A 25,100-nucleotide genomic window follows, 5' to 3' on the forward strand; every position below is an offset into this window, starting at 1 on the left:
TGAGAGGCCACCTTAGACTACAACTCAAGGTCCCTGACTCCCAGCCTGGGGCATTCCCTGTTCACCTCCATGATTGCTCTTCCTTAGTGTGGCTAGAATCTCAGATGCTCCAAGCTCCTGGGGAAAGCTCCCTGAGAAGGAAAACACTGAAAGGGAGTGAACTCCAGTGGCTCTGAGTGAGGTCCTGGGAGTCACCCAAACTTGGGGCTGCAGTCCAGCGTGGTCAGTGACTTGCTGCATGACCTTGAGCATGTTCTAAACAGCTCTGTCACAGAGATGATGGGGACATCAAAATGAGAAAATGTACACAAATTTTGTTACCTTTCAGCTCTCTAGAGTTAGCTGTTGATCATCATAGCTAATTCATCATCTGAAAAATGAAGAAGGAATTCTGGGTCTTTCATCTTAGAATCTTGATGGCCAGACTTAGGAGTTAGGCATGTATCAAACCATTTCAGGCTATGGAAACTTTTGCTTTGTTTTTTTAACCTGAAATTTGCAACCCTCTGGTATGGTGCCCACCATAATAAAAAAAAAAAAAAAAAATTTTTTTAACTCCCAAGAGACAGGAGTACAATTCAGTAGTTTTATATATCACAGAGTTGTGTAACCATCACCACCACAGTCAATTTTAGAATATATTCATCACCCCCAAAAATGTGTAAACTTGTGCACGTTAGTATCACTTATCTCCCCAATTCTGCCTCACATCAGCCTCTGACAGCTACTAATACAGTTGTTCATATGGCTTTGCTTAGTCTGGACATTTTGTGTAATGGAATGTGGTCTTTTGCATCTGGCTTCTTTCACTTAGCATATTTTCAAGTTTTATCAATGTGGTAACATGCTGCAGTACTTCATTTCTTTTTACAACTGAATAGTAGTCCACCGTATGTGTATATTTGGTTTATTCATCACATGACAGACACTTCTGTTGTTTACATTTCTGGCTACTATGAATAATGCCATTATGAACATTGGGCATTTTAATATATTTTAATTTCCATTGGGCTTATACCTGGTAGTGGATTGCTGGATCATATGGTAACTCTGTATTTAGTGTTTTGAGGATACTCAAACTGTTTCCACAATGACTGCAGTGATTTACACTTCTATCAGAGACATACATACAGGGTTGCAGTTTCTCACATCCTTGTCAACATTTTCTCCTTTCCCTTCCTTTTCCATTCCCTCCCTTCCCTCCCTTTCTTCCTTTGCTTTTTGAATATGCATCCTGGTGGGTTTACAGTGATAACTTATTATGGTTTTGATTTACACTTTACTAATGACTAATGATGTTGAGTATCTTTTCATATGCTTATTAGTCATTTGTATGTCTTCTGTAGAGAACTGTCTATTCAAGCCTTTTGCCCATTGTTGAATCCAGCTGTTTGTTTTTTTTTGTTTTGTTTTGTTTTCTGTTGGGTTTTAGTTCTCTAAGTGCTAATTTCTCAACTATGTATAATTTGTAAATATTTTCACCCATTCTGTTGTTGTCTTTTCACCCTAATAACAGTGTCCTTTGGTGCAAAAAAAATTTTAGTTTTGATGAAGTCTAATTTATCTATTCTCTCCCTTCTTGCTTATAACTCTTTGAATCATATCCAATAAATCACTGCCAAATCCATTGTTATGAAACTTATTCTTGTTTTTTCTTCTAAGAGTTTTATTGTTTTATGTCCAATTTGTAGGTCTTTGAACAATTTTGAGTTAATTTTTATATGTGTATGGTAAGGGTCCAACTTTATTACATGTGGATATCCAGTTATTCCAGCACCATTTATCAAAAAGATTGTTCCTTCCCTGTTGAAGGGTCTTGGCATCCTTGTTGAAAATTACTAAACTTAAATATATATATTTCTATTCCATTGGTCTATATGTCTGTCTTTATGTTAGCAACCACAATGTTTTGATTACTGTAGCTTTGTAGTAAGTTCTGAAATCAGAAATCTTCTCAAGACTTTTTCCAACTATTCTGGGTCCCTTGACACTCCATATGAATTTCAGGGTCTGCTTGATAATTTTTACAAAACATAAATAAATAAATAGAAGTTGAAATTTAGATATTGTGTTGAAACTGTACATCTATTTGGAGGAGTATTACCATCTCAAGGGTACTGGAAGATTGTGGAGAACACAGGATGTTTTATTTAGGTTCTTTAAATTTTCTTATGAAAATGTTTTTATAGGAGTCAATATACAAGCCTTGCACTTCTTTTGCTATTTATTCCTAAGTATTTCATTCTTTTTGTGTGTGTGTGGGGTGCTGGGATTGAACCCAGGGCCTTGTACATGGGAGGCAGGCACTCTACCAACTGAGCTATATCCCCAGCCCAGTATTTCACTCTTTTTCATGCTCCTTTAAATGGAATTGTTTCCTTAATTTCCTTTTTGGATTGTTCATGGTTAATGTATTGAATATAACTGATCTTCTATCCTACCACCTTGATGAGTTTACTCATTAGTTTAGTAGTATTTTAGTGGATCCTTAGGATCATCTATATATCACATCATCTTATCTGACAATACAGTTTTACTTCACTTTCCAATATGAATGGATTTCTTTCTTTTCTTATATAATTGCCCTGGAGAAGAGCCTTCCGTGTAATGTTGAAGGGAGTGGCAAGTACCTTTGGTACTTGATCTCGAGTGGAAAGCTTTCAGTTTTCCACCATTATACATGATATTAGTTGTGGGTTTTGCATAGATGCACTTCATCAGTTTGGGAAATTTCCTTCTATTCTTACTTTGTTGAATTTTACTTTCATGAAGGGGTGATGGATTTTGTCAAATATCCATCTGTCTGTTGAAATGACCATGTGGTTTTTTGCCCATTATTCTATAAAAGGAGTATTAGACTCATTGATTTGGTATGTTTAACTCTACATTGATTTTTACATGAATATACTAAATGTTTACTTAAAATTTAACTGAGAAGACCTTTGTACAAGATCAACAGACATTTATTGTCTATTTGCTCTCCTGGCTCTAACTTGAACCTCTATGTTGGACAAGAACAGATGGCAAACTGAAATATAACTGAAAACATGATTCAAACTCACAATCATAATTTTAAAAAATTATTTGTTTAAAGAAAGTATATACATGTATGTACATATGTGATTTAATATACATGTATTTACATATGCATATATTAAATTAATGTTGAACATGAATACTTTATTGTTGTTTGCTATTATAATCACATTTTCACTCTTGACAATATGAGTATCAATTAAATTAGCTCTATGACTTAAAAGAAAAATCGGTGCATAATGTTTCTGATTTAGAACATATTACTGCAAAAATGACTTTGGGTAGGTCAAAGTTACTTAATGAGAAAAACACATATGGACTTGGAAACTTTCTTTTCCCATAAAAGGCAGCAATAATGGTACTGATAATATTTCCTGCTAATATTTATGGAACCTGCCCCTCAGTTAATCACATCCTAGCAACAATTTTATTTAAGTACTTTTTTAGTCCTACCAGCAATTCTGTGACCAAGATAAAGTTATCATTGTATTTAATAGCAGAGGAAACAAAAGTCACTTGCCTGAATATTCACAGGTATTAAGAGGTGGGGTCAGAATTCTGCACTAGACCCAAGTGACTCCAAAGTCATTTGACTTTTAACCATATTTTGTGATTTGGTTATCAGAATTTCATTTATGTGCAAACAGAATTGTTCATTTCACCTTTTGAACTGAAATGGAACCAAAAATCCTGGAAGATTATATGAGATTTGAAGTGTCCCATTTGTTGACCAAATGCTATGTCAAGTACTCGCTGAGTACTTACTATGTGAATTTAACCCATATCATGTACCTAATCTAGTAACAAACAAGGCTATCAGGAACTATTATATATTTAATTATACAGTTAATGATTTTTCGACTATGTTTGATGATTTAAGTAGAAGATATTCATTGAAAAAGTCAATCCCACCTTTTAACAGAAAAAAAAAAAAAATTAGCTAGTCCAGTGCAGTTAATGATACATTTAGTGTATCCATAACTGGGGGAATTAAAATCACCATAGAGATCATTTGCATAAAAATAATCATGGAGATGGATTTTGTCCTGGCAATATCAAAATTCTTTAAAACCCTTTCTGAGTTAATGCCAAAAACTACCTAGTGATTTAACTTCAAAAATAATTTTTTCTTAGTATTGTGGATAAAAGAAATAAAAATATATTCTTTTTTTCAAAGAAGAATAAAATAGGATGAATAAAATACTCAAGCATAAAATGACATGCATTATAAGGAAACTGAAGGGAAAAAGAACAAAGTAAAATTTTTGACGGTTTTAAAGAAGAGTTTTCTGTTTTATTTTTTAAAGGATGATGTCATTATCAAATTGCTACAGGATTTATGTTCCAAAGGCTGTATTTAAAGGAGCAACACAGGGTTGGGGAAATAGCTCAGGTGGCAGAGCACTTGCTTCCCAAACACAGGCCTGGGTTCAATCCCCAGCAGCTAAAAAAAAAAGAAATGCCGATATTTATAATATACTGAAGCTAATACTCTACAACTATTTAAACTTATGAGAAACGTTTTGGATAGCATGTAAAAGTGTGCATAAGCAAAACTGCAGTGAGCTGTGAATTTGCACATTGCTTCAATGTAAATGGAAATGCAATTTGATGTTCTAATAGGAAAAGGTAGATGTGAGTATACCAAATTTGCAAGGTACTGTGAGAGTTTAATGAAATAATAAATGCAAAGGACCTAGCATGAAAAAAAAAAAAAAAAAAAAAAAAAAAAAGACCACAGAGTTGTTATGTGGAGGGAGTTGGTAATCTACCACTTTAAGCTCAACACCATGGACCTTCCTAGAGTCGGGGCGCAGGACACTACACTATTGTGGTTTTCTTCTTAACTCTCCTGACATGGTACTGATGTCTGGATCTCCTTGTAGCATCCTGGCCTGAACTCACAGTTCTTTGTTCATCTCTTTTTATCCTCTATTAAAATTGGTGCATTATAATTATACACAGTAGTGGGATTTGTTGTTACATATTCACACATATACATAATTCAGTCAATTTCATTCCCTAGTTACTCCCCTTTCCCTCTCTTCCTCCCTCCCCTTGCATCTCTTTCTTAACCTAAACAAGCTCATCTCAAGTTGTAACCATCAGGGTTTAGCAGATGGCTTGCAGATGTATAACTCTGGCTTTGATCTCTGACCCAATTCAGATCTTGTGTTGGGAGGGTTACTTGAATGGCCCAGTCTCTTAAAGTCAAGATATTCAAACTGGATCTAATTTTTCACTTAAAAAAAAAAAATAATAAAGAACTTCCTTTATTTCCTCAGGTCCACAATCTCAGAGGCATTCATCATTCATTCCTCCATGTCCTGAGTTGAGTTTGTATCCATTCATCCATCACTGTGCAGAGGACTGGTCCCTTTCTTCCATTGCCACTGCTTTCCCTTATCTCCCTTACAAATCATGTTTGCCGTGTGGTTGTTTTGTGCTGTGAAAGACCAAGAGAATCCTATGCAACCTCCACTAGGCCAAGGTCCAGGGGATCAGAAAGGCCATTTGGCCCTGTGAGATGACGTCCATGATGGCAGTGGGAGGTGGGAGAAGGATGGAGGCCAGCCCAGGGAAATGTGTAAAGAAAACGAACCCGGTTTACACAAGTCTGGGAAGGACCTCACATTTCCTTCCTCGGTCAGTTTCTCTCTAGTTTGGTATAAAACAGCATAGGTTGTGGAAAGACAGCTGTTGGCTTCTCTCTTTGAGTCCTGAGCAGTACTGACAAAAAAAAGTTGGCCTCAAGTTGGACACGGATAGCTCAGGCTGCCTGCACCTGGAGCTGACTCCCCTGCTGCACTCTTGCCAGCACTCACTTGCAAACCAGGGCTGCAACCCTGAGTCCAGGGCTCTATGACAAATAGAGCACTCTGGGCAAACCAACATACCCTCACAGGTCAAATATCCCATGTGTATTTTGGCACGCCTCTAGTAGCCTGGTGAAACAGGGACCCTACCAAGCCTAATCACAGGGCCTTGGTTTTGTGAGCAGGCCAGTGTGGGTCAGAAGAGAACAGTTCAGGCTAACATAGGGGCTTAAAGCTAACAGCTATCTTTCTTCTTCTCAATCTCTTTAAATAACTGAAATTTGTTAGAGGTATTAACTTAAGACCTCAAAGTCTCAAGTTTTCTCATCTTTGAAATGGGGATCATAATTCCATATTACTAGGTTGTATTGAGAATTACAAAAAATGTCCATGGAACACTTAACACAGAGGCTGTGCCACCAAGGAAAGGTCCATGTGCTTCCACGTGAACTACAAGCATGTTGTCACTGGGCATGCATTCACATTTACTTGCTTACTGAGCACATGAGAGAGAGTTGGAGAAGGGAGGGTCATGGACACACGTAGGATGTGGGCTCTTCACTGAAGTCCAACTTACTCATTGGTCTATTATTTCTTTCAGGGTGATTTCCTTACAGATGTAAATATAAAAATATAGGAGATTGCTTTCTTTTTTATAATGTCATTGTATTTTTATACCTTTATTTTATTCACTTATTTTTATGTGGTGCTGAGGATTGAACCCAGTGCCTCACACGGGCTAGGCAAGTGTTCTATCACTGAGCCACAACCTCAGCTCCAGCAGATTATTTTCTGACAGCTGGTGGATCATACCTAATTACTCTGTGATCTCTTCACCCGAAGTACCATCTGGCTAGCCCCTGCTCCCTCTAAAGGAACAATCATCAACCAGAACTCCCTCTGGCCACTCTGTGTGGGTTTTTTTTTTTTTTTTTTCAATGTTTTTCTTTTTTTTTTTTTTATTGTAAACAAATGGGATACATGTTGTTTCTCTGTTTGTACATGGCGTAAAGGCATACCATTTGTGTAATCATAAATTTACATAGAGTAATGTTGTTTGATTCATTCTGTTATTTTTTCCCTTCCCCCCACACCTCCCACCCCTCTTACCCTCTATACAGTAGTTCCTTCCTCCATACTTGCCCCCCTCCCTAACCCTAACTCTAACCTAACACTAACCCTCCCTCCTCCCCATTATGTGTCATCCTCCACTTATTAGCGATATCATTCGTCCTTTGGCTTTTTGAGATTGGCTTATCTCACTTATTGGATGATATTCTCCAATTTCATCCATTTGCCTGCAAATGCCATAATTTTATCATTCTTTATGGCTGAGTAATATTCCATTGTATATATATACCACAGTTTCTTTATCCACTCATCAATTGAAGGGCATCTAGGTTGGTTCCACAGTCTGGCTATTGTGAATTGAGCAGCTATGAACATTGATGTGGCTGTATCTCTGTAGTATGCTGATTTTAAGTCCTTTGGGTATAGGCCAAGGAGTGGGATAGCTGGGTCAAATGAAGGGTCCATTCCAAGTTTTCTAAGGAATCTCCACACTGCTTTCCAGAGTGGCTGCACTAATTTGCAGCCCCACCAGCAGTGTATGAGTGTACCTTTCTCCCCACATCCTCGCCAACACCTGTTGTTGCTCGTATTCTTGATAATCGCCATTCTAATTGGGGTGAGAATGGAATCTTAGGGTGGTTTTGATTTGCATTTCTCTTATTACTAGAGATGTTGAACATTTTTCCATATGTTTGTTGATTGCTTGTAGATCTTCTTCTGTGAAGTGTCTCTTCATTTCCTTAGCCCATTTGTTGACTGGATTATTTGAATTCTTGGAGTAGAGTTTTTTGAGTTCTTTATAGATTCTGGAGATTAGTGCTCTATCTGAAGTATGATTGGCAAAGATATTCTCCCACTCTGTAGGCTCTTTCTTCACATTGCTGATAGTTTCCTTTGCTGAGAGAAAGCTTTTTAGTTTGAATCTATCCCAGTGGTTGATTCTAGCTTTTATTTCTTGTGCTATGGGAGTCCTGTTAAGGAAGTCTGGTCCTAGACCAACAAGGTGAAGATTGGACCTACTTTTTCTTCTATAATCTGCAGGGTCTCTGGTCTGATTCCGAGGTCCTTAATCCATTTTGAGTTTAGTTTCGTGCATGGTGAGAGATATGGGTTTAGTTTCATTCTGTTGCATATGGATTTCCAATTCTCCCAGCACCATTTGTTGAAGAGGCTATCTTTTCTCCATTGCATATTTTTGGCCCCTTTGTCTAGTATGAGAAAATTGTATTTATTTGGGTTTGTGTCCGTGTCCTCTATTCTGTACCATTGATCTACCTTTCTATTTTGGTACCAATACCATGCCGTTTTTGTTACTATTGCTTTGTAGTAGAGTTGAAGATCTGGTATTGCAATACCCCCTGTTTCACTCTTCCTGCTAAGGATTGCTTTAGCTATTCTGGGTTTCTTATTCTTCCAGATGAATTTCATAATTGCTTGCTCTATTTCTGTAAGGTACGTCATTGGGATTTTAATTGGAATTGCATTGAATTTGTATAGCACTTTAGGTAGTATGGCCATTTTGACAATATTAATTCTTCCTATCCAAGAACATGGAAGATCTTTCCATCTTCTAAGGTGTTCTTTAATTTCTTTCTTTAGTGTTGTATAGTTCTCATTGTAGAGGTCTTTCACCTCTTTTGTGAGATTGATTCCCAAGTATTTTATTTTTTTTCGAGGCTATTGTGAATGGGGTAGTTTTCCTAATTTCTCTTTCTGAAGATTCATCACTTATGTATAAAAATGCGTTGGATTTATGGGCATTGATCTTGTAACCTGCTACTTTACTGAAATCACTTATGAGTTCTAAGAGTTTTCTGGTGGAATTTCCAGGTTCCTCTAAATATATAATCATGTCATCAGCGAACAGGGATAGTTTGAGTTCTTCTTTTCCAATTCGTATCCCTTTAATTTCTTTGGTTTGTCTAATTGCTCTGGCCAGAGTCTCAAGAACGATGTTGAATAGAAGTGGTGAAAGAGGGCATCCCTGCCTTGTTCCAGTTTTTAGGGGGAATGCTTTCAGTTTTTCACCATTTAGAATGATATTAGCCATGGGCTTAGCATAAATGGCCTTTACAATGTTAAGGAATGTTCCCACTATCCCTATTTTTTCTAGTGTTTTGAGCATGAAGGGGTGCTGTATTTTATCAAATGCTTTTTCTGCATCTATTGAAATAATCATGTGATTCTTAACTTTAAGTCTATTAATATGGTGAATTACGTTTATTGATTTCCTGATGTTGAACCAACCTTGCATCCCTTCTGCGTGGGTTTTATAGTTGTTGACTACAGACCTAAGGCACCAAAGAGAGTTCCCAAACATATTATCGATGGAAAGTGTTTGGGGCATTTAAAGTTGGTCATGAAACTAAATGACAAAGGGATTAAGGACAGAAGGTAGGAAAGATGATTGAGGTTGTATGAGTAAGTGGCATAGCCAACGAACCTAAATCTTTATCTGGAGATTTTATCTTAAAAAAAAAAAAAAAAAAAAAAAGGCAGATTCTGACTTGATTTTTGCTGGTTCTAGGACCACACTTCCAATTGCAAGAATATCAATATTGGTAAAGTACTTAAAACAGTATATGTTCATCTAGTGCCCAATTCAAAAAATGATAGTAATATTGTCAGTGCTATTACTTGTACTGACTGAGCTGCACATAGCTCTCAGAAATTAGGAAGTGGTATTTGGGTTTAGAAGTCTATTTTCTGTGAATCTGATTGGCTCAGATCAATAGGGTTCAAAGACAGACTCAAGTAGGCTGGGCGAACTGACTACCACAAGCTTTTGAAGCCAACCTTCTGGGCTGAGGTTTAGAAATCTCAAAGTAGAGTGGAACAAATGGAGAATAAGGGATCAAAAGCCTGGAGCCCTCTATGGGGAGGTCAGAGGGTTCTGGAAGGGACATGGCAGTTATGCCAGAAGGCTTTTGTCAGACAGCAGGTTTAATCTCTCTAAGTCCAAACATTTGGAGGCAAAAGCAAGGAAGAGAATGAGAAGTGGAAGTACTACAAATGAGACACACCGGCGGGGTTGATCTGTGACCTGCTTTTGATAGACAGTGTATAAGTCTGGGCTTCGCTGAACTGGTCTGTTTCAGTGTAACTGTGCCTCCCTCTTCCTCCCCCTTCTCTTTCCCTTCTATTCCTTACTCCTACCCTCCCTTCCTTTCACCCTTTCCCTTTTTTTTCTTTTGAAAGGAAGATTAAAAACCCCTCAGACATCTCATGGTCAAGCTAGAGAAGAAGTGGGATGGGAAGACCAGAGGGATCTTCTAGGGCAAGTGAGTTGCTGAACATGGCTAATACACCTTGAAATTGTGGTCAGGGGTCAATGTGGACAGAAGAAGTGATCCCTGAAGGCAAAAGCCAGGGAGAGCTGCTGTCCTGGATCCCTGTCCTCCTGAGGTTTGCCTTGACCTGGGGACTAACACAGCTCCAGATGTTCCCATACCGGCGTGTCCCTCCAGCTCTATTCTCCACAGTCCCTCCCCTGCCAAACCTGACCCCGTTGGCCTTCTTCCTGAGCTTCAGTTCTTTCAATGTCTGAGTATCTTCTTTGTTCCATCTCAACTTTTTTTTTTTTTGACAATGTTCTAATCACTTCTTTAATTCACATATTTTTATCTCATTATAATTCTCTGTGACAAGTATCTAAATTGGTTCATTTTACAAGTAAGATGATGAAACTCAGGAGGAAAAGAGTCAAGTAACTTGCCCCAGATCTTGCAATGTATATGTGCTTGGGTCTGGGATTTGGCTTTAGCATCAAACCCCACATTCTTTTTTGGGGGGTGAGGAGGGGGTACCTGGAATTAAACACTGAGCCACATCCCCAGTCCTTTTTTGTATTTCTTATTTAGAGACGGGGGTCTCACTGAGTTGCTTAAGGCTGACTTTGAACTCATGATCCTCCTGCCTCAGCCTCTGGAGCCACTGGGATTACAGGTGTGCGCCACTGTGCCTGACAAAACCCCACATTCTTAATCAGTAATCTTTGTCTCGTGTGTATCACACTACAATACAACCACTGTATTGTAGAGAGACTTGTATGTCTCTCTGTCAATGAAGTCATCAGTTCCTAGAGTTAAGATCAGTGCTTTCCTCTGACTTTTTTGTCCCTACCTAGAACAGGGCCATGGTGGGCACCCTGCACTGTTTTCCACTAGTGTCGCACTGCACTCACTTCCTGCAGGGGGACCAGAGTCAGGGTAAGGATTCCATTTCAGCTCCAGAATAGTTTGAATCATGCTTCTGTGAGCTCTGGGTTTATCACATCTAGGGTGATGGGTGTAACCGTCTAGCTGCTCTGTGCCTTGGTTTCCTATCTCAATGTCCATCTTCACCTTTTAATACAGATTGTAAACATTGGAGAATTAGGGTATTGTTTTGTGCTTCAATTCAGCTCCCTCTACTGTCTCCAAACAGCATATTGTCTAGCCCACAGCAAGCACTAAAGTGATGACTTATTGAATTCATAATTCCCTAATCTGCCTCTTCCATTTAAAAAAATGGAATAAAAAAAAAAGAGTTTGAAAGAGATGCCTCTGAACTGTTATGGGGAGAAAAACACAAAGTTATATTATGATATGTGTATGGAAATCTAAACTATTAAGCTGGAAGAAGTAACAAAGGACATTGAAAATAGAAATTGAGGTTGGAAACTTACCAAGATCCATGGAAAATGTGAACACTCTCTGGCACTTTTCCAACCCAGTTCCTGAATTTGTAACACACTTCCATAGGTCTAACTTGGGCTCTAACATCCCATTTGCAGGGAAAAAAAAAGAAAAAAAGTATCAGGTATATTGTAGGTTCAGGACACAAGCCCTCTGTAGACTTGCAACTGAGGTGTTAAGATATTGCAAAAAAGAACATAGTGAAGCACATGTAAAGTCCCCTCAGACTGGTCAGCCGAAACAAGACTCAAAGACCCTTGAGGGCTGTAGCCTTTCCCCTTGGATATCTCTGAAAGACGTCCAGTGAGTTCCAATTTGGGCAGGGGTTTGTTTGTTCTGCTTGGTTCAAGTAAGGGCTACGGATCCCTAATGATTTTAACGTCCCTAAAGGTTTTCCACATTTGGGCAAGATCTATGCTTTATGTAAGCCCCAAGGAGGAGGTCTTGCTCCTGCTGCTCTGGCTGAGGCCTCTGCTCCAAGGGCACTCAGATGCCCTGACTCAGGGGAGAGGCTGAGCAGCATCTACCCCTTGGCATGAGCATGGAGATGTTTTACAATGGTGCTGTCATAGTAAAAATGCCTCCATTCTTAACCAACTGTAGTTTTTATTGCATTTCATTTTTCTCCCAGTGATGCTGAATTTTCAAGACTAGTCCTTTTTCTCCAACCACTACATCGTGCCAACAAAAACTAAGAGAGCTCATGCTGGCTTCTGGCCCTTTCTTTTGAGTGCACCAGTTCCTAATCCAGGGATAATCACTCAGGTTTGTAACTGCCCTCTCCTCCCTCCAGGCTCTTGCCCTCAAATGCCACTGTGGGTCTGATGTTCCTAAATCCGACCTGCTTAGGAGCCTGTAGGGGCTCTAATATCTCCTACATCTCCAGGAAGACCCCAGTCACAGCTTGTGCCAAGGCGACCCCAATGTGTTTACAACCTGACTCCCTTTGCCCCAACTTGCTGGCCAGCCTCCTAAATCTCTGAACTGAAGTGCTCTACAGCTTGTGAGAATCTCAGAATGTAACCGAAGGGCTCCCAAATGTAGGTGTCTGCAGGGCCAAGCAGGTAGGAAAATGAGGTGGGGCTGGATGTCTCAGATATGGGGCTAATATATCTTATCTGAGCAGTGAGTCGGGGTCAGTGCCAGCCTGTGGGGCCAAGGAGAGATGGTGGTCCAGGCCTGCCAGAGAAGCCAGAAGTCTACATCTTAATGCAAAACTTCCCAATTTTTATAAAATACTGCGGTTGTCAAAGAAAAACACACATGGCCTGGATCTGGCCCATCAGGAAAAAAATTTGCTCCCCTGACACAAGTAAAACATAGTAACTGAGTTTGGCAAGGGGTAGGGGACCACTTGTAGTCCCTACAGGCCCATCTTAATCCCCTTTCTGGTCCACACCATAAGCTTCTCTTCTACATCCAACCTCTTGGAATACAGTTCCCAGAGAGCAGAGAGAAAGCTTATTAGACACCCTCCCTTCCCCACTTTCCCAAAACAATTACATGGTTTATGTGGTTTTTGACTAATACTATCTCAGGTCTTCATTTTGAATTATCATTTATTTTCAGATTCCAAATCACTGACGTTTCAAATGTTCTATTTTTATTTGGGGGGCAAAGAGAATTGGAAAGAGCTGAGCAGGAGGGCATCTCTGCTTTATCTGGATATGAACCATCCTTCTGAAACATACGCCTTACTGCTTGACACCTTCTGATGGCTTTGACATCTTCTGGAACTCTTAAAGAGACTGCACTGTCTGGGAATTTGTTTTGCCTCTCTGTGCCTCAGTTTATTGATATGTAAAAATATGAGGCTTAAATTAGGTAATTTAAAAACACTTGTCACAGTGCCTGGCACACAGTGAGCATCCAATACACGTTGGTGTTTGCTGTCCTGACTCCTCTGGACTTTCTTGGCATAATGAACCTTCCAGCTCCCTATTCTCCACTGAAACCTCAACTTTGCGTGCTCCCTGCAGCCACTGGGTCTGTGCACACACAATCACTTCTGCCCCCACGCTATTCCAGCTCCTCTCTCCTCTTAGTTATCATGGATTGGACAATTATCCACCAGCTTGAACGTCACTGTTTCAGGGCAGACTTCTCTGCCTGGTCAAATCTCACAAAGACATGTCCATTTCCCTGTAGCATGTATCACAGTTCAGTTTGCCATTCATTTTGTGATTGCTCGATTCCCTCCTGGTATTTAAGATCCATGTGGGTAGGGACAATGTCTCTTCTACTCCTGATCCCTGATATTATAGCTATTCATAAGTATTTATGAAATATGTGAATTCCCATTTTCCCATCGGTGGCTTCTCTTTGACAGGCTGGGGTGTGATAACCCCAGGAAGAGGGTTTTCCCCAAATCTTTTCTGGTTTGAGGGCTGCAGAGTGGATCCCTAACTTTTTGTTCAGGGAAGAGACCCCAGACCTGTGAAGCAGGGTTGATGTAGAGACTGGGATCACCTTCTTCCTTATTTTCCTTTTCTCGACAATTTATAGAGATGAGACCCTCAGGAACACTTGCCAAGTGGCCCGGGACACTTGGACACTTAGGACATTTAGGATGTCCATAGAAGCAGATGAGAGAGCTATCCTTCCATGGCGATCTGCCTCATTGTGGTCAATTAATAACACATAATTGGGCAGAGGCCAATGAAGATCAAAGGTGTGTGTCTACCTATGCCACCTATCTTCAGTCACACACTGGGCAGGGCTGAGATCAGTTCAAGTGACTTTGCAAATAATACTTAAAAAAATGGCCACTGTGGATGAATTAACTTTTTTAATGTTGGTAACACTCACAGGACAATGCAGATGTTTCAAATGTTTCTGGTTTTAGTACAGGGAATTGTGTGTTAGCCTGGAGTTTTGTGCTCCTATTCATGTATTCATTCATTGTCTCAACAAATATTTTCTGAGCTCTCTTCATGCATGGCCCAGGCACTGTGTGGCTACTTTTGCAGAGTGGAATGCATGAACTTGGCCCATTAGTTAACAGGAACTGCTGCTTCTCCCATTTGATTGACTCTGTGCTACAACTCTGCAGCTGTAAGTAGAAGACGCCCAACCACTCTCATGAAAGAATGGAAGCACATTACTTCCCCAAGATTTCTGAAGTCTTTGTAGGTCTCTAGGGCAAGAAGATAGTGGGCATATGGGAAAATAATTGCTTTTGTAGTTAGATGGAACTGAGTTCAAATTTGAGCTTCCGTGTTGTATTGTATGTATGTGCACATACACAAACACACATCCTGGTGTAAGACACAGGATTCCTGAGTGGGGACAATCTGGAAAGTTTTCTGGTGGTTAAGAACATGGGTTTGGGAGTCAGACAGGCTTAGGATCAAATGCTGACTTTGTCTGTACTAGCTGGTAAACCCCAGTGAAAGATTTTGGTTCTAGACTTGGCAGTTCACCAGCCTAGAATCTGTGAGTTTGCAGAATCTCTGAAACTTTTTGTGCTCTGGGTTCCCCCTTGTATTCCCAGATCACCTACAATAATACCTGCTTGAAATGGATTTTAGTTGCTTGCTTATGAATGCAAAAATGTAACTCTGGGTACTAACAGGGGAAAACACACAACATTGCTACCCAGGGTATTTCTGGTGACTAAAATTTGCAGGAAAAGCCTCAGAAGCACTGAAGCATCCCTTTATTCAGGCTTCTATGGAATCACTTATAAAAATAAATATTATGCAAAACATTTTCTAAGAAAGTTTGTTGTCATGATGAACTGCTAAGTTAAAAAGACTTAAAATACCAAATACGTATTTCCACTTGACAAAATATTTAGACTTTCATAAAGATGGTAAAATATAGTATTAGAATTAAGTTAATTGAAAACAAGGCATTCTTTAAAATGTCCTTTTACTACTTTAACTGCACTACTAGTTTCTTTATTATTTCTTGAAGACTCAATTCCAACAGAGGTTTGAAAAATGACTCAGACTATCTTGAGATCTTCTCTTTTTTTCCTCTTAAATATTTTGCTACTGACCCACATGTTATTATAAACAGATTATAAGCAAATTCCATTATGTTCTATAAATGTTCCCATGGACAAGAATTTTCATAGCTCACTTAAAGGAGTTTTAGCCCTTCAAAACAATAAACAGTTTAGAAACACTGAAAAGGATTAGTTTCATGCCTTGAAAAAAAAAAAACTCATTTAATTTTATCATAATGAGTAATCCATCTTCATAAAATTGTACAAATTTTAACTTGCATACTAAATTTTGTACTGATCACAGATTTTACACAAGGTTCCTAATTCCAGGAGTGAACACTTGGCATCTTTTCTACTCTGGGGGGAATAGAGAGAACTTTATCAGAGAATCAAGTAGGAAAACAGAAGCTTGATCTTCTAGGTCAGGGCTTGTTCCCTCTTGTTAAATACCTGCACATGCTTCTCTAGGGTCTGATGTGGTTTTAGAAACCCTGGATTTCAAGACAGTTCAGGCCCTCTGGGCTCATATATCCTGTGTTTATTTCAACTATAACATTTATAACATCCTAAAATTGCATGTTCATTTTCCCATCTTCATTAGCACGCCTTTCCTTGAAAGTAAAGACTGCATCTTGTCTACATCTTGGCACACAGTAGATGTCCAACAAATATTGCTTAAATAAATAAATAAATAAATAAATAAATAAATAAATAAAATGGCCTAATGCATGGGAACTAAGGAAAACCTAACTCAAGAAGTCACATTGAAGCAGCTTCCAGCCACTTGACACTACCTCTCAGGTATCCCATAAGTTGCTAGTGCTCTGGGTCCACAGCCAGGAAAACCTAGAAGGTGCTTTTCCTTCTTGTGTGCACTTATGATTGAGTTAACAGCAGAGCCTCTGAATTAAGAACAGTGCAGCGCTGGCATTTCAGGTTTCTATAATAAAGGGTTCCACCAATCATCATTTACCACCATTGTCATCCCCAGTATGACATAAGAGATTATGCAAAGTTCTTTTTTCTCTCTTTTGTTTTTTTTGTTTGCATTTCTGGGGATCAAACCCAGGACTTTGTGCCACTGCCCTACTACTGAGTTATACTTCCAGTCCTATGCAAAATTCTTGATGCACATTTTTACACTTAACCTTCAGAACAACTAGAGGAAGTTGTTGCTTTTATTTTCATTTTTAAGCTGCAGAAATTGAAGCTTGGAGAAGTAAAGTCACCTGTTCAAGATAACACAGTTTTGAATTCAAGACACAATGATGTTCATGTTGGATTTCTTTTAATCATAAAGTAACTCAGAGACTGACATTCTCAACAGGACAAAGAAAGCCTAAAATTACACTGGTCTTATTCATTGAGACCCACACCCCACTTATTTTAACAAAACCAGGCTTTTCTTTCTTCTGCCCTGTTTTCATTAGAGTATGAGGCCGGAATAGCTTTCATTATGGCTGCTGACAAGAAGAGCATTGGAAATGAGGATCTTAAATTCATCAGAACCTCACATGGGCTTCAAATGCACACATGGAAATTAAATCAACTTAAGTTGCAACAGTGTAGACAGGTAGAAGACAGCAGGAGAATGGTCTTGGAGGAAACCACTCTGCATGTTTCTGAACCTATTCTTGGCAGTCATTTCCTTAGTCTAAAAAATGTTTACTTCCCTATTATTTTATACACTCCCTTTAAGAAGAATGTTTTCAATCACCTTGATGGAAGATGAGGAATTTAGTCCATTTGTCCAATGACTGCAATTCATATGTTTTAGTTTTGTTTTTCTATTGGTAATATTTCCAGCTTTAAATATTATTCTTAAACTTTTCTCTTCACCCCCTAACTCAAATGTCCTTCTTGACTCCTCCATGGCAATCTAGCTGCTCTTTTCCTTCTCTGATTAAATCTGCCTCTTTCAGGATAAACACAATTTCTTACTCCAGTTTATTTTTTGTAGGGTATTTAATTAGCAACACTGACTATTTTTCCCTTTCAATATTCAGCAAGTTTGAGGCAAAACCTTGGAGTGTAATCACTGTTAGATTAGATCTGGGCATAGCAGATAACTATAGTTCAAATAACTATCTTGTAAATGATTTCTGGAATATGTAACCAGGACTTGACATTTTTATTTGAATCTCTGAGTGTCTGTCTGGCATACTGTCCTCACCAATCATCTTTCTGAATTCCCTGATTAGGATGTAACCAACCCTTAATCATCTGATTTATTTCCCTATATCGCTCCCTCCATTCTGTGTCACCATTTGCTGAATTTTAGGACAGAATGTTTTCTTTTCGTAAACTTGTTTCTGGGAGCAAAATTAAGGCAAATGAAAGTATTGAATTCAATCAGATAGATCCATTCACACCTTGGCACAGAATGCCATGTTTAGGTCAGAACTGGGCATGGAGTCACAGTGACATTCCTGGATTATAGCTGGTATGAAGTCATATTCTGAGTCTGACATACTCCTGGATGACACCTGACCACCAGCGGTCCCAAGGCAGACAGCCTTTGTTCTGTGCCCACCAAAGTTCCTGAATCCAGGACCCACTGGTGCCACCTTCAACTCACTAGTTGAACACTTTATGGATTCTCTTAGGTGGTTCAGGGCTACTTCAGTAGATTTGAAGTCTAACATTACACTTTTTTTCTGGAATGAGAAACACTATTTTATAAGTTGAGAACTTCCAGATGTGATCTTTAGTGTCCTTCCCATAGGTGACAAAGCACTAGGCCAGGATGGCCAGCTAGTGACTGTTTCTTCAATGATTAATTGGTACAGAAACACACCCAATACTACATTCACGCATACTTTGAACGCCCCCCCACCCCAAATTTCAATGTGACAAAACTAATAAGTCAGGATATTCTTTAAATAAACTTAACTCTTGGAATTAGAACTATGCACATGCCTTCCCTGCCTGGTAGGCATGTAAAGGGTAATTGTTTTGATTATGAGGAAGTCAACTAAGGCAGCTGTTATGAACTAAATTATTTACGAGGTATGGTCATGCATTTTGAATGTGAGTATGTATATTCCTACTATGATTTCTAGTTTTTATATTCAAAGTGAGTAGCTTTAGAAACAGACACAAATAGGATATACTTATTACAGTGAAAGAAAAGTAAGTTGAAAATTTATCAGACTTTTCTACCAGAAATAAAATATTCCCCATTTTCAAAATGAGAATATTAAATCTCTAAGACATGTTTTATTTTGGAACATTAATGTTCCATTTTTAGCCTATATATGACCAATAACTTTTCTGCACATACATGCATACAATCAAACTTGTTAAAAATGAACAGTGGAATTTTCTTTTTCACCTCATAATTTAAATATGGATAACAAAGCTTTGTCCTGGTTATATGTAATATGTAATCCCTTAATTGACAAACTTGACTCAGCAACAATGTGAGAGGGAAAATTCATGTTTAATGCACTAAATCTACAGTTGACACCATATACACCATGTACACATTTGAGAATATTTAGCTGGATTATTTGAAAAATTACCTTATTATTTTTCTGATCTTGCTATTTCAGGGTGCTCTATCACTATGACTTATCCCTTTTTCCTCTCCCTGTTTACTTTATCTTGCTTCTTCTTGATTATTGAAGTCAATGATTAATTTGACTGCCATTGTGGTGTAGTGTTAGCCTTGAGATTCTAACAAGGTTAATGAGGAAAGGAAAAAGGAAATAGAAAGAGCTTATCTATACCAAACTAATGGAAGCCCTTGACAGGGTGGTATGAGCTTTCACTTTTCTCTTTTGATACAACATGCCATTATAATCAAGGGTACACCCTGACTGATCAATACTTCATATCAGAAAATGCCTTTCTCAACTTGGGAAACTTTGAACTGAATGGACATCCATCCTCAGTGTCCATAAACACAGGAAACCAGGCATGTTTGGGCTCTGACTGTCAGCTTTCTGTGCCATCCCACAGACTCTGGTAAAGCTACGTTGTAGCAGAACGCTGGGCAACCAAGACTTCAGGTACCAGCTCCTGCCCTGGGAACAATGATTGACAGGCTGCATGTCCTCTTCCCCTGTTTTCAATTGCAAGCTGCTGTGATTCCCACTGGTGATTATAACTATCTCTGGGGGACACGTTCCCAGGTCCTTTTAACCTCATGATAGACCTGGGGCGAAAGACCTACAGAGCATTGCCCTTCCTTTAAATTATCTTTTATTGTGATAAAATAAACACAAAATAAAATTGAGCATCCTAACATTAAGTGCTCAGCTCACGGGTATTGAGTACATTCACGCTGTTGTGCCACCATCCTTGTCCATAACTCTTACAAAACAGAAACTCTGTACCCCTTACACACAAATTTCCATTCCCACTTTACCCCAGCCCTGCTAACACTACTTGGCTTTCTGTCTCTCTGGTTTTGAGTACTCCAAGTGCCTCATGCAAGGGAATCATAAGAATTTGTCTTTGTCTCCCTCCTTTCTTTCTACCTTTCCCAATTCTACTTAGTGGACTTTGAATATAATTTCTCCCATGGAAGAGGGCATTCTTTGACCTTCTTTCTTTCCCTTCCTCTCTGGGAAAATTTTTTAAAACTCTGCGCTGACTCCTTCTGTCCTTCTTCATTTCATTTATAAGCATTCCATTTTTTTAAGGAAAAAATTATTGGGATAATTTTCTGATTCTCTCATAGAGGTCTGAGCTTTGAAGGGTAATTAACCACAACAAAGGACTACAGCTGCCAACGTCTAAAATCTCAGAAATGGCTGAAAGTTCTTTTCAAAGTCTCCATAGAAGTTTTAAGTTAACTCTTCACTTGCCTTAATTGAAATTATTCCTAGTCAACAAGACACATCTTTTAATTCTGCTTTCTTCCTGGAGGCTGAATCTCAGTATCTCTATAATAGTGTTTTTCTATTATTGTTTTCTTTATTCTAAAGGGTATAGATTTTCAACTATGTTTTTGGTAAAAGAGTCTTTTAAGAACTAGAGTCTGGTGAACTCAGTCACCTTTAATACTGTTGCTTCTCTAGGAATATGTTCTAAGGTCCACCCAGATTTTGAGAAGTGAACATCTAGAACACAACCCAGTTATAAACTAGAGACTGTATTAAATGCTTCCTAATTCAAAACTCAAAGTCGTTGACCAATTTATGACACAGGACACCCGAACAATAAAAAGTAGCCAACCAAACCGTGGCAGCCAACTCTACTCCAGATCCCCTAGTGGAGTATCTGACCATCAGAGAGCTCAACACCCACTAGCCCAAATGCTGATTCTACAGATTCTGTGAACACCCTGTGACTTGATGATCCATTTGAATATTTAAAAACTTTTAATTTTTAAAAATAGACAAAATTATGTATGTTTATTGCCTATAACTGATGTTTTGACATATGTATACATTGTGGAATGGTTCAATCAAGCTAATTAATGTATACTTTTTCCTCATAAACTCATCATCTTTTTGTGTGGTGAAAAACCCATATGATTTTTTTTGTTGTTGTTCCTTTTTCTTCCTGCTGCATATTGAAGAAACGTTTTAATGAAAGCGCATAAAGACTTTGAAAACCCATGGGGGAGGGGACTGAAGTTGAAAATGGTTTCTAAGAGAGCAGTCCAGAAACTATAGAAATAAGGCCAGGGCAGAAGGCAACCAGCTAATTGTGTTATTTCAGCAGGAACTGCTTACAGAGGCTTATTGGAGAACATTAAAGCCTCAAAAGAAAAAGGCCTTGGGTTCAATCCCCAGCATCACAAGAAAAGAAAAACAAACAAACAAATAAACAAACAGAGATCAATAAGGAACTGCAAAACAGAACATTAAAAACAAAGCAAAACAAAACAACGACTCTGTCTTAAAATGCCAATTGAAAGATCACACATTAGCTGTTGGTCCAGTGAGTTTCCATGCTAGGAATGTTGATCTATGAGGTTCTATACTGAACAGGGAAGTACAAATAGAAATCAAGATCAAGTTACTATCAGGGTAACAGATACATGGGCCAGCAGTCAACTTAATACTTCAACAGGATCTCCCACAGCACCTGCACTGTGCTGGGCGGAGGGTGTATCGAATAAGCACAGGTTGGTGAAGTCACAGGATGAGATCCTAGCATATAGTCACATGCAGCCTAGTAATGCCAATTCCACATGCTAATCTCAACTCAACTTCCTGGGAACAGTACTGATAGAGAATGCAAGCCTGCTCTTCTGTTGGGACCACATCAGAGTGGAGAGACCTTGCATCCTGTGCATAGGGAAAATGCTTACTACCTAGAGACTACAAGGTCCACGAGGGCAGGAATTGTGTTTTTTTTTTTTTTCTCTTCCCAGGGCATCACCCTTTCTAGGAAATCAAGTTTCTCTTTATTAGTCTTTTGGATTAATATTCTCACATTGTATGTTTTTCTTCATTCATCATTTAAAACTGATCCCTAGAAGTTAAAGTGATTCCAGAAAACAAGTCAACATGGACCTAACAGGGACATGGTGCTGTTTTCTTAAACCTGCCTGGGGTGTGTGTGGAGATGCATGGGGGAGACTAAGGATTAAGGAGGAAGGTCGCTGGTCTGCCAGCCTGGTGTCTCAGGGGTCACTGTGAAGGGACCACAGCTACTCTGCTTGAGCAAGAGAAATGGCCAGATATCAGCTGGAGTTCTTGGCAGCCCCCAGGAAGTGGAACACAGCTCTGCATGGTCTCTGTCTTGCTGGTAACTTCCTGCCAGGGAACACTGCCAAGTGGCTTGTGGCAGTTATGCAATGAACGAGTCTCTGAGGTTCTTTAGTGTATTGCCATTTCTGACCTGCCTGTCTGCCACTCGTGGGAAGTAGCAGGGAAGTTCAGATGTTGAGTGACCCCATTTTCCATTGGCTCTCATCTTTTAGAACTGTGCCTGCCTATCTTGTCCCTTAATGTGGCAGTCATGGAAGATGGTCCTTGGCTTTTTTGGTCAACAGGAACCTATTGATTCTGTGCATGAAGGAGAGTATACCTCACTCTGTCCAGTCACTGCTGGTTTTCAATGTGACCACATGACCATATTTGTTTACTATCATCTTGTCATAGTAATTGAGATCTGTCAAATACTACCACTAGGAAAAACCAACTGCCTGAATTTTTTTTTTTTTAATTAAAGGTAGAATTTTAACCATTTACTTCTTTTGAAAAAGGAATTTAAAAATCTTAAGGCTTACTCCTGGAGGGTTTATACCTTAAAGGATTTTAATAAAGGACTACCTTTTTGTATTCTCTCAAAGCAGTCACTTTCACTTAGAGTTGTTGATATGTGAACTCAATTTTCCATCAGGAGTGACCTAATGTTATCTTAGATTCTTCTCTAAAGGAAAGGTGAAAATTTAAAAGTGAAATTTCAGACATTACCTTTCAGCATCATTCGTCCAGTGGATCCTCCAAAAGTACTGAGAAGGCCACTTCTTGCTCCTAAAGACGTGGTTGCCTCTAGGAGAGAACCGGTGATGTACTGAGCTATGGAAGTCCTTTGGAGGGTGGCACGGTATTCACACACAGTGTCTTGGACACATTGCTTTAAGCACAGACCAATGCTAATCCTTCCATGGACTGTCTCGGAGACTGGGAGCTTTGGTAAGAAATGGAGAAGAGATCCAACTGTTTCTTCTGTTTCTTCTCCTCTTCTCACTTCATTGTAGATCTGTGAATAGCACAAAGCACAGGAAGTATTAATCTAGTTTCTTAGAAAAGCAAATTAACTTGTTGACAAAATGCCAAGATGACTTATTAAGAAAGAAGGCTCAGTCGCTGTAAGTGCAAACACTCTTGAGCACTGGACTCATGCATTAACCTGAACATTCTACAGACACCATTTATTTGGAAAAGCTATGTGTAGTTATGAAATAGGCCATTCAAACAACTCTGCTATCAAACAGAGCACTTAAAGTTGTACCAACCAAAAATACATTCAGCTCAAATTTCTTCTCCATAGGACAGCAAAGCTCTTCTATAAAGAAACAAGGGCAAACTTTTCCTTCTTGTCCTTGAGGACTATCCTGAATGACTGTCTCATGCCTATCTGCCTCCACAAAACACTTCAAGCTGATATTCATGAGGAATCTCTGCTTCATGCTCAAACTGATGTGAGGACAAGAGGGTCACAGGGAAGGAGAACCTCTCCATTTCACTCTCAGACATAATCATCCTTCATCAGCTGAGGGCACTCTTTGAACCTTTTTTTCTCTTCCTCCTTCTTCATCTCCCACATCTAAAGAGTTGACAGCTCCTGCCCACTCTTTCTGCCCTGTCTCTGTCACTCTCCTGATTTCATCTCTCTTGATGGCTTGAACTCACCAAGAATAATCTCAAGAGGACTACACTGTTGGGACAGATCCCCATCATGCCCCTGTTCATTCTAAGGCAGTTGTTCAACCTGATGAACTGTTCCCTACAAGGCACTGTGTTGAGACACACAAGGGCAGACATTTCTGTTTCTGTCGTCTTGGAGCCTGTGAAGGGCTGCTGGGAACAGGGCTTCAAAAAAAGCAAATATGTGGATGACTGTAGTGCAAGGACATTTTGGCTAGCTATAATCAGGGTCTCTGAAATCAAGTGGAGCACACAGTTCTTCTTAAAGTTGAAGGTGTTTATGCTAGAGGTGAAAGTGAATTCAACCTGGGCAAAAGATGTGCTCTGTGTACAAAGCAAAAAAAGGACACGGTGGCTCCTGGCAGCAAACCAAACAAAACCAGAAGAATTTGGTGAAAGGTAACTCAGAGCCATGGGAAAAGTGGCATGGTTTGGGCCAAATTCTGAAACAACCTTCCTGCAAAGGCCACTGGGTGCAAAATCCGTGTGGATGCTATACCTCTCAAATATTTAAACTAATAAAAAAAATATCAAACCAATGAGAAATAAATAAAAATGAATTTAAATAGAGAAAGAGGATGAAAAATGTCAAATAGCACCAAGTAGCACCTCTTCCATTTTGGGGGATATGGGATCTGGTTATGTTGCCCAGGCTGGTATCAAACTCGTGGGCTCAAGTGATTCTCCCCTCTCAGCCTTCAGAGTGGCTGGGACTGTAGGTACATAACCAGGAAAAAAAAAAAAAAAAAAAAAAAAAAAGATATGGGGTATGTGCAAAGAGTGGCACATGATCTGGTGCTGCAGGATTTCACAATCTAATTTAGAGGATGAGGTCTAAATATTATGGGGTTTGGTATTGTTGCAGGAAGGTTTGGGGTTTTGTCAAGTGTTCTGGAGAGCCAGAGTCTTCCAGATAGTGTATGAACAGCAGGAAGAAACATAGCATGGGGTGAGCAACCTACACTCTGGTGGAAGGTTTACTACACTGAGTTGTCTTCATCACGTGGCCTTGAGCACCTTGCCTTGGTTGACTTGTCATTCGTTCATCAAACCAACAGATAGCTTTGTGTTTACATATCAGTCACTGCCTTAAGACTGGGTAATTAGACAGCTTCTCCCCTCAAAGAGCTCTCAGTCGTATAAGGGGGACAGAACAGCAAAGAGCTTATGGTAGGGTGGCAATGGAGGTCACCCTCTTTGGTGGCATCAAAGT

General features: G+C 39.3%; 1 protein-coding gene across 4 annotated transcripts in view; it reads right to left on the reverse strand.

The window, feature by feature from the left end:
- Nucleotides 1-25,100, reverse strand: part of PLCE1 (phospholipase C epsilon 1) — a 333,975-nt gene that overhangs the window by 184,649 nt on the left and 124,226 nt on the right. For all 4 annotated transcript variants that reach the window (XM_079138532.1, XM_079138533.1, XM_079138530.1 and 1 more), the window contains exon 3: nucleotides 22,931-23,219. In XM_079138532.1, the coding sequence (XP_078994658.1) occupies nucleotides 22,931-23,219 (289 nt within the window). The remainder of the gene's footprint in view (nucleotides 1-22,930; nucleotides 23,220-25,100) is intronic.

The sequence above is a fragment of the Sciurus vulgaris genome (assembly GCF_902686455.1).
Source record: "Sciurus vulgaris genome assembly, chromosome: 4".
NCBI lineage: Eukaryota > Metazoa > Chordata > Mammalia > Rodentia > Sciuridae > Sciurus > Sciurus vulgaris.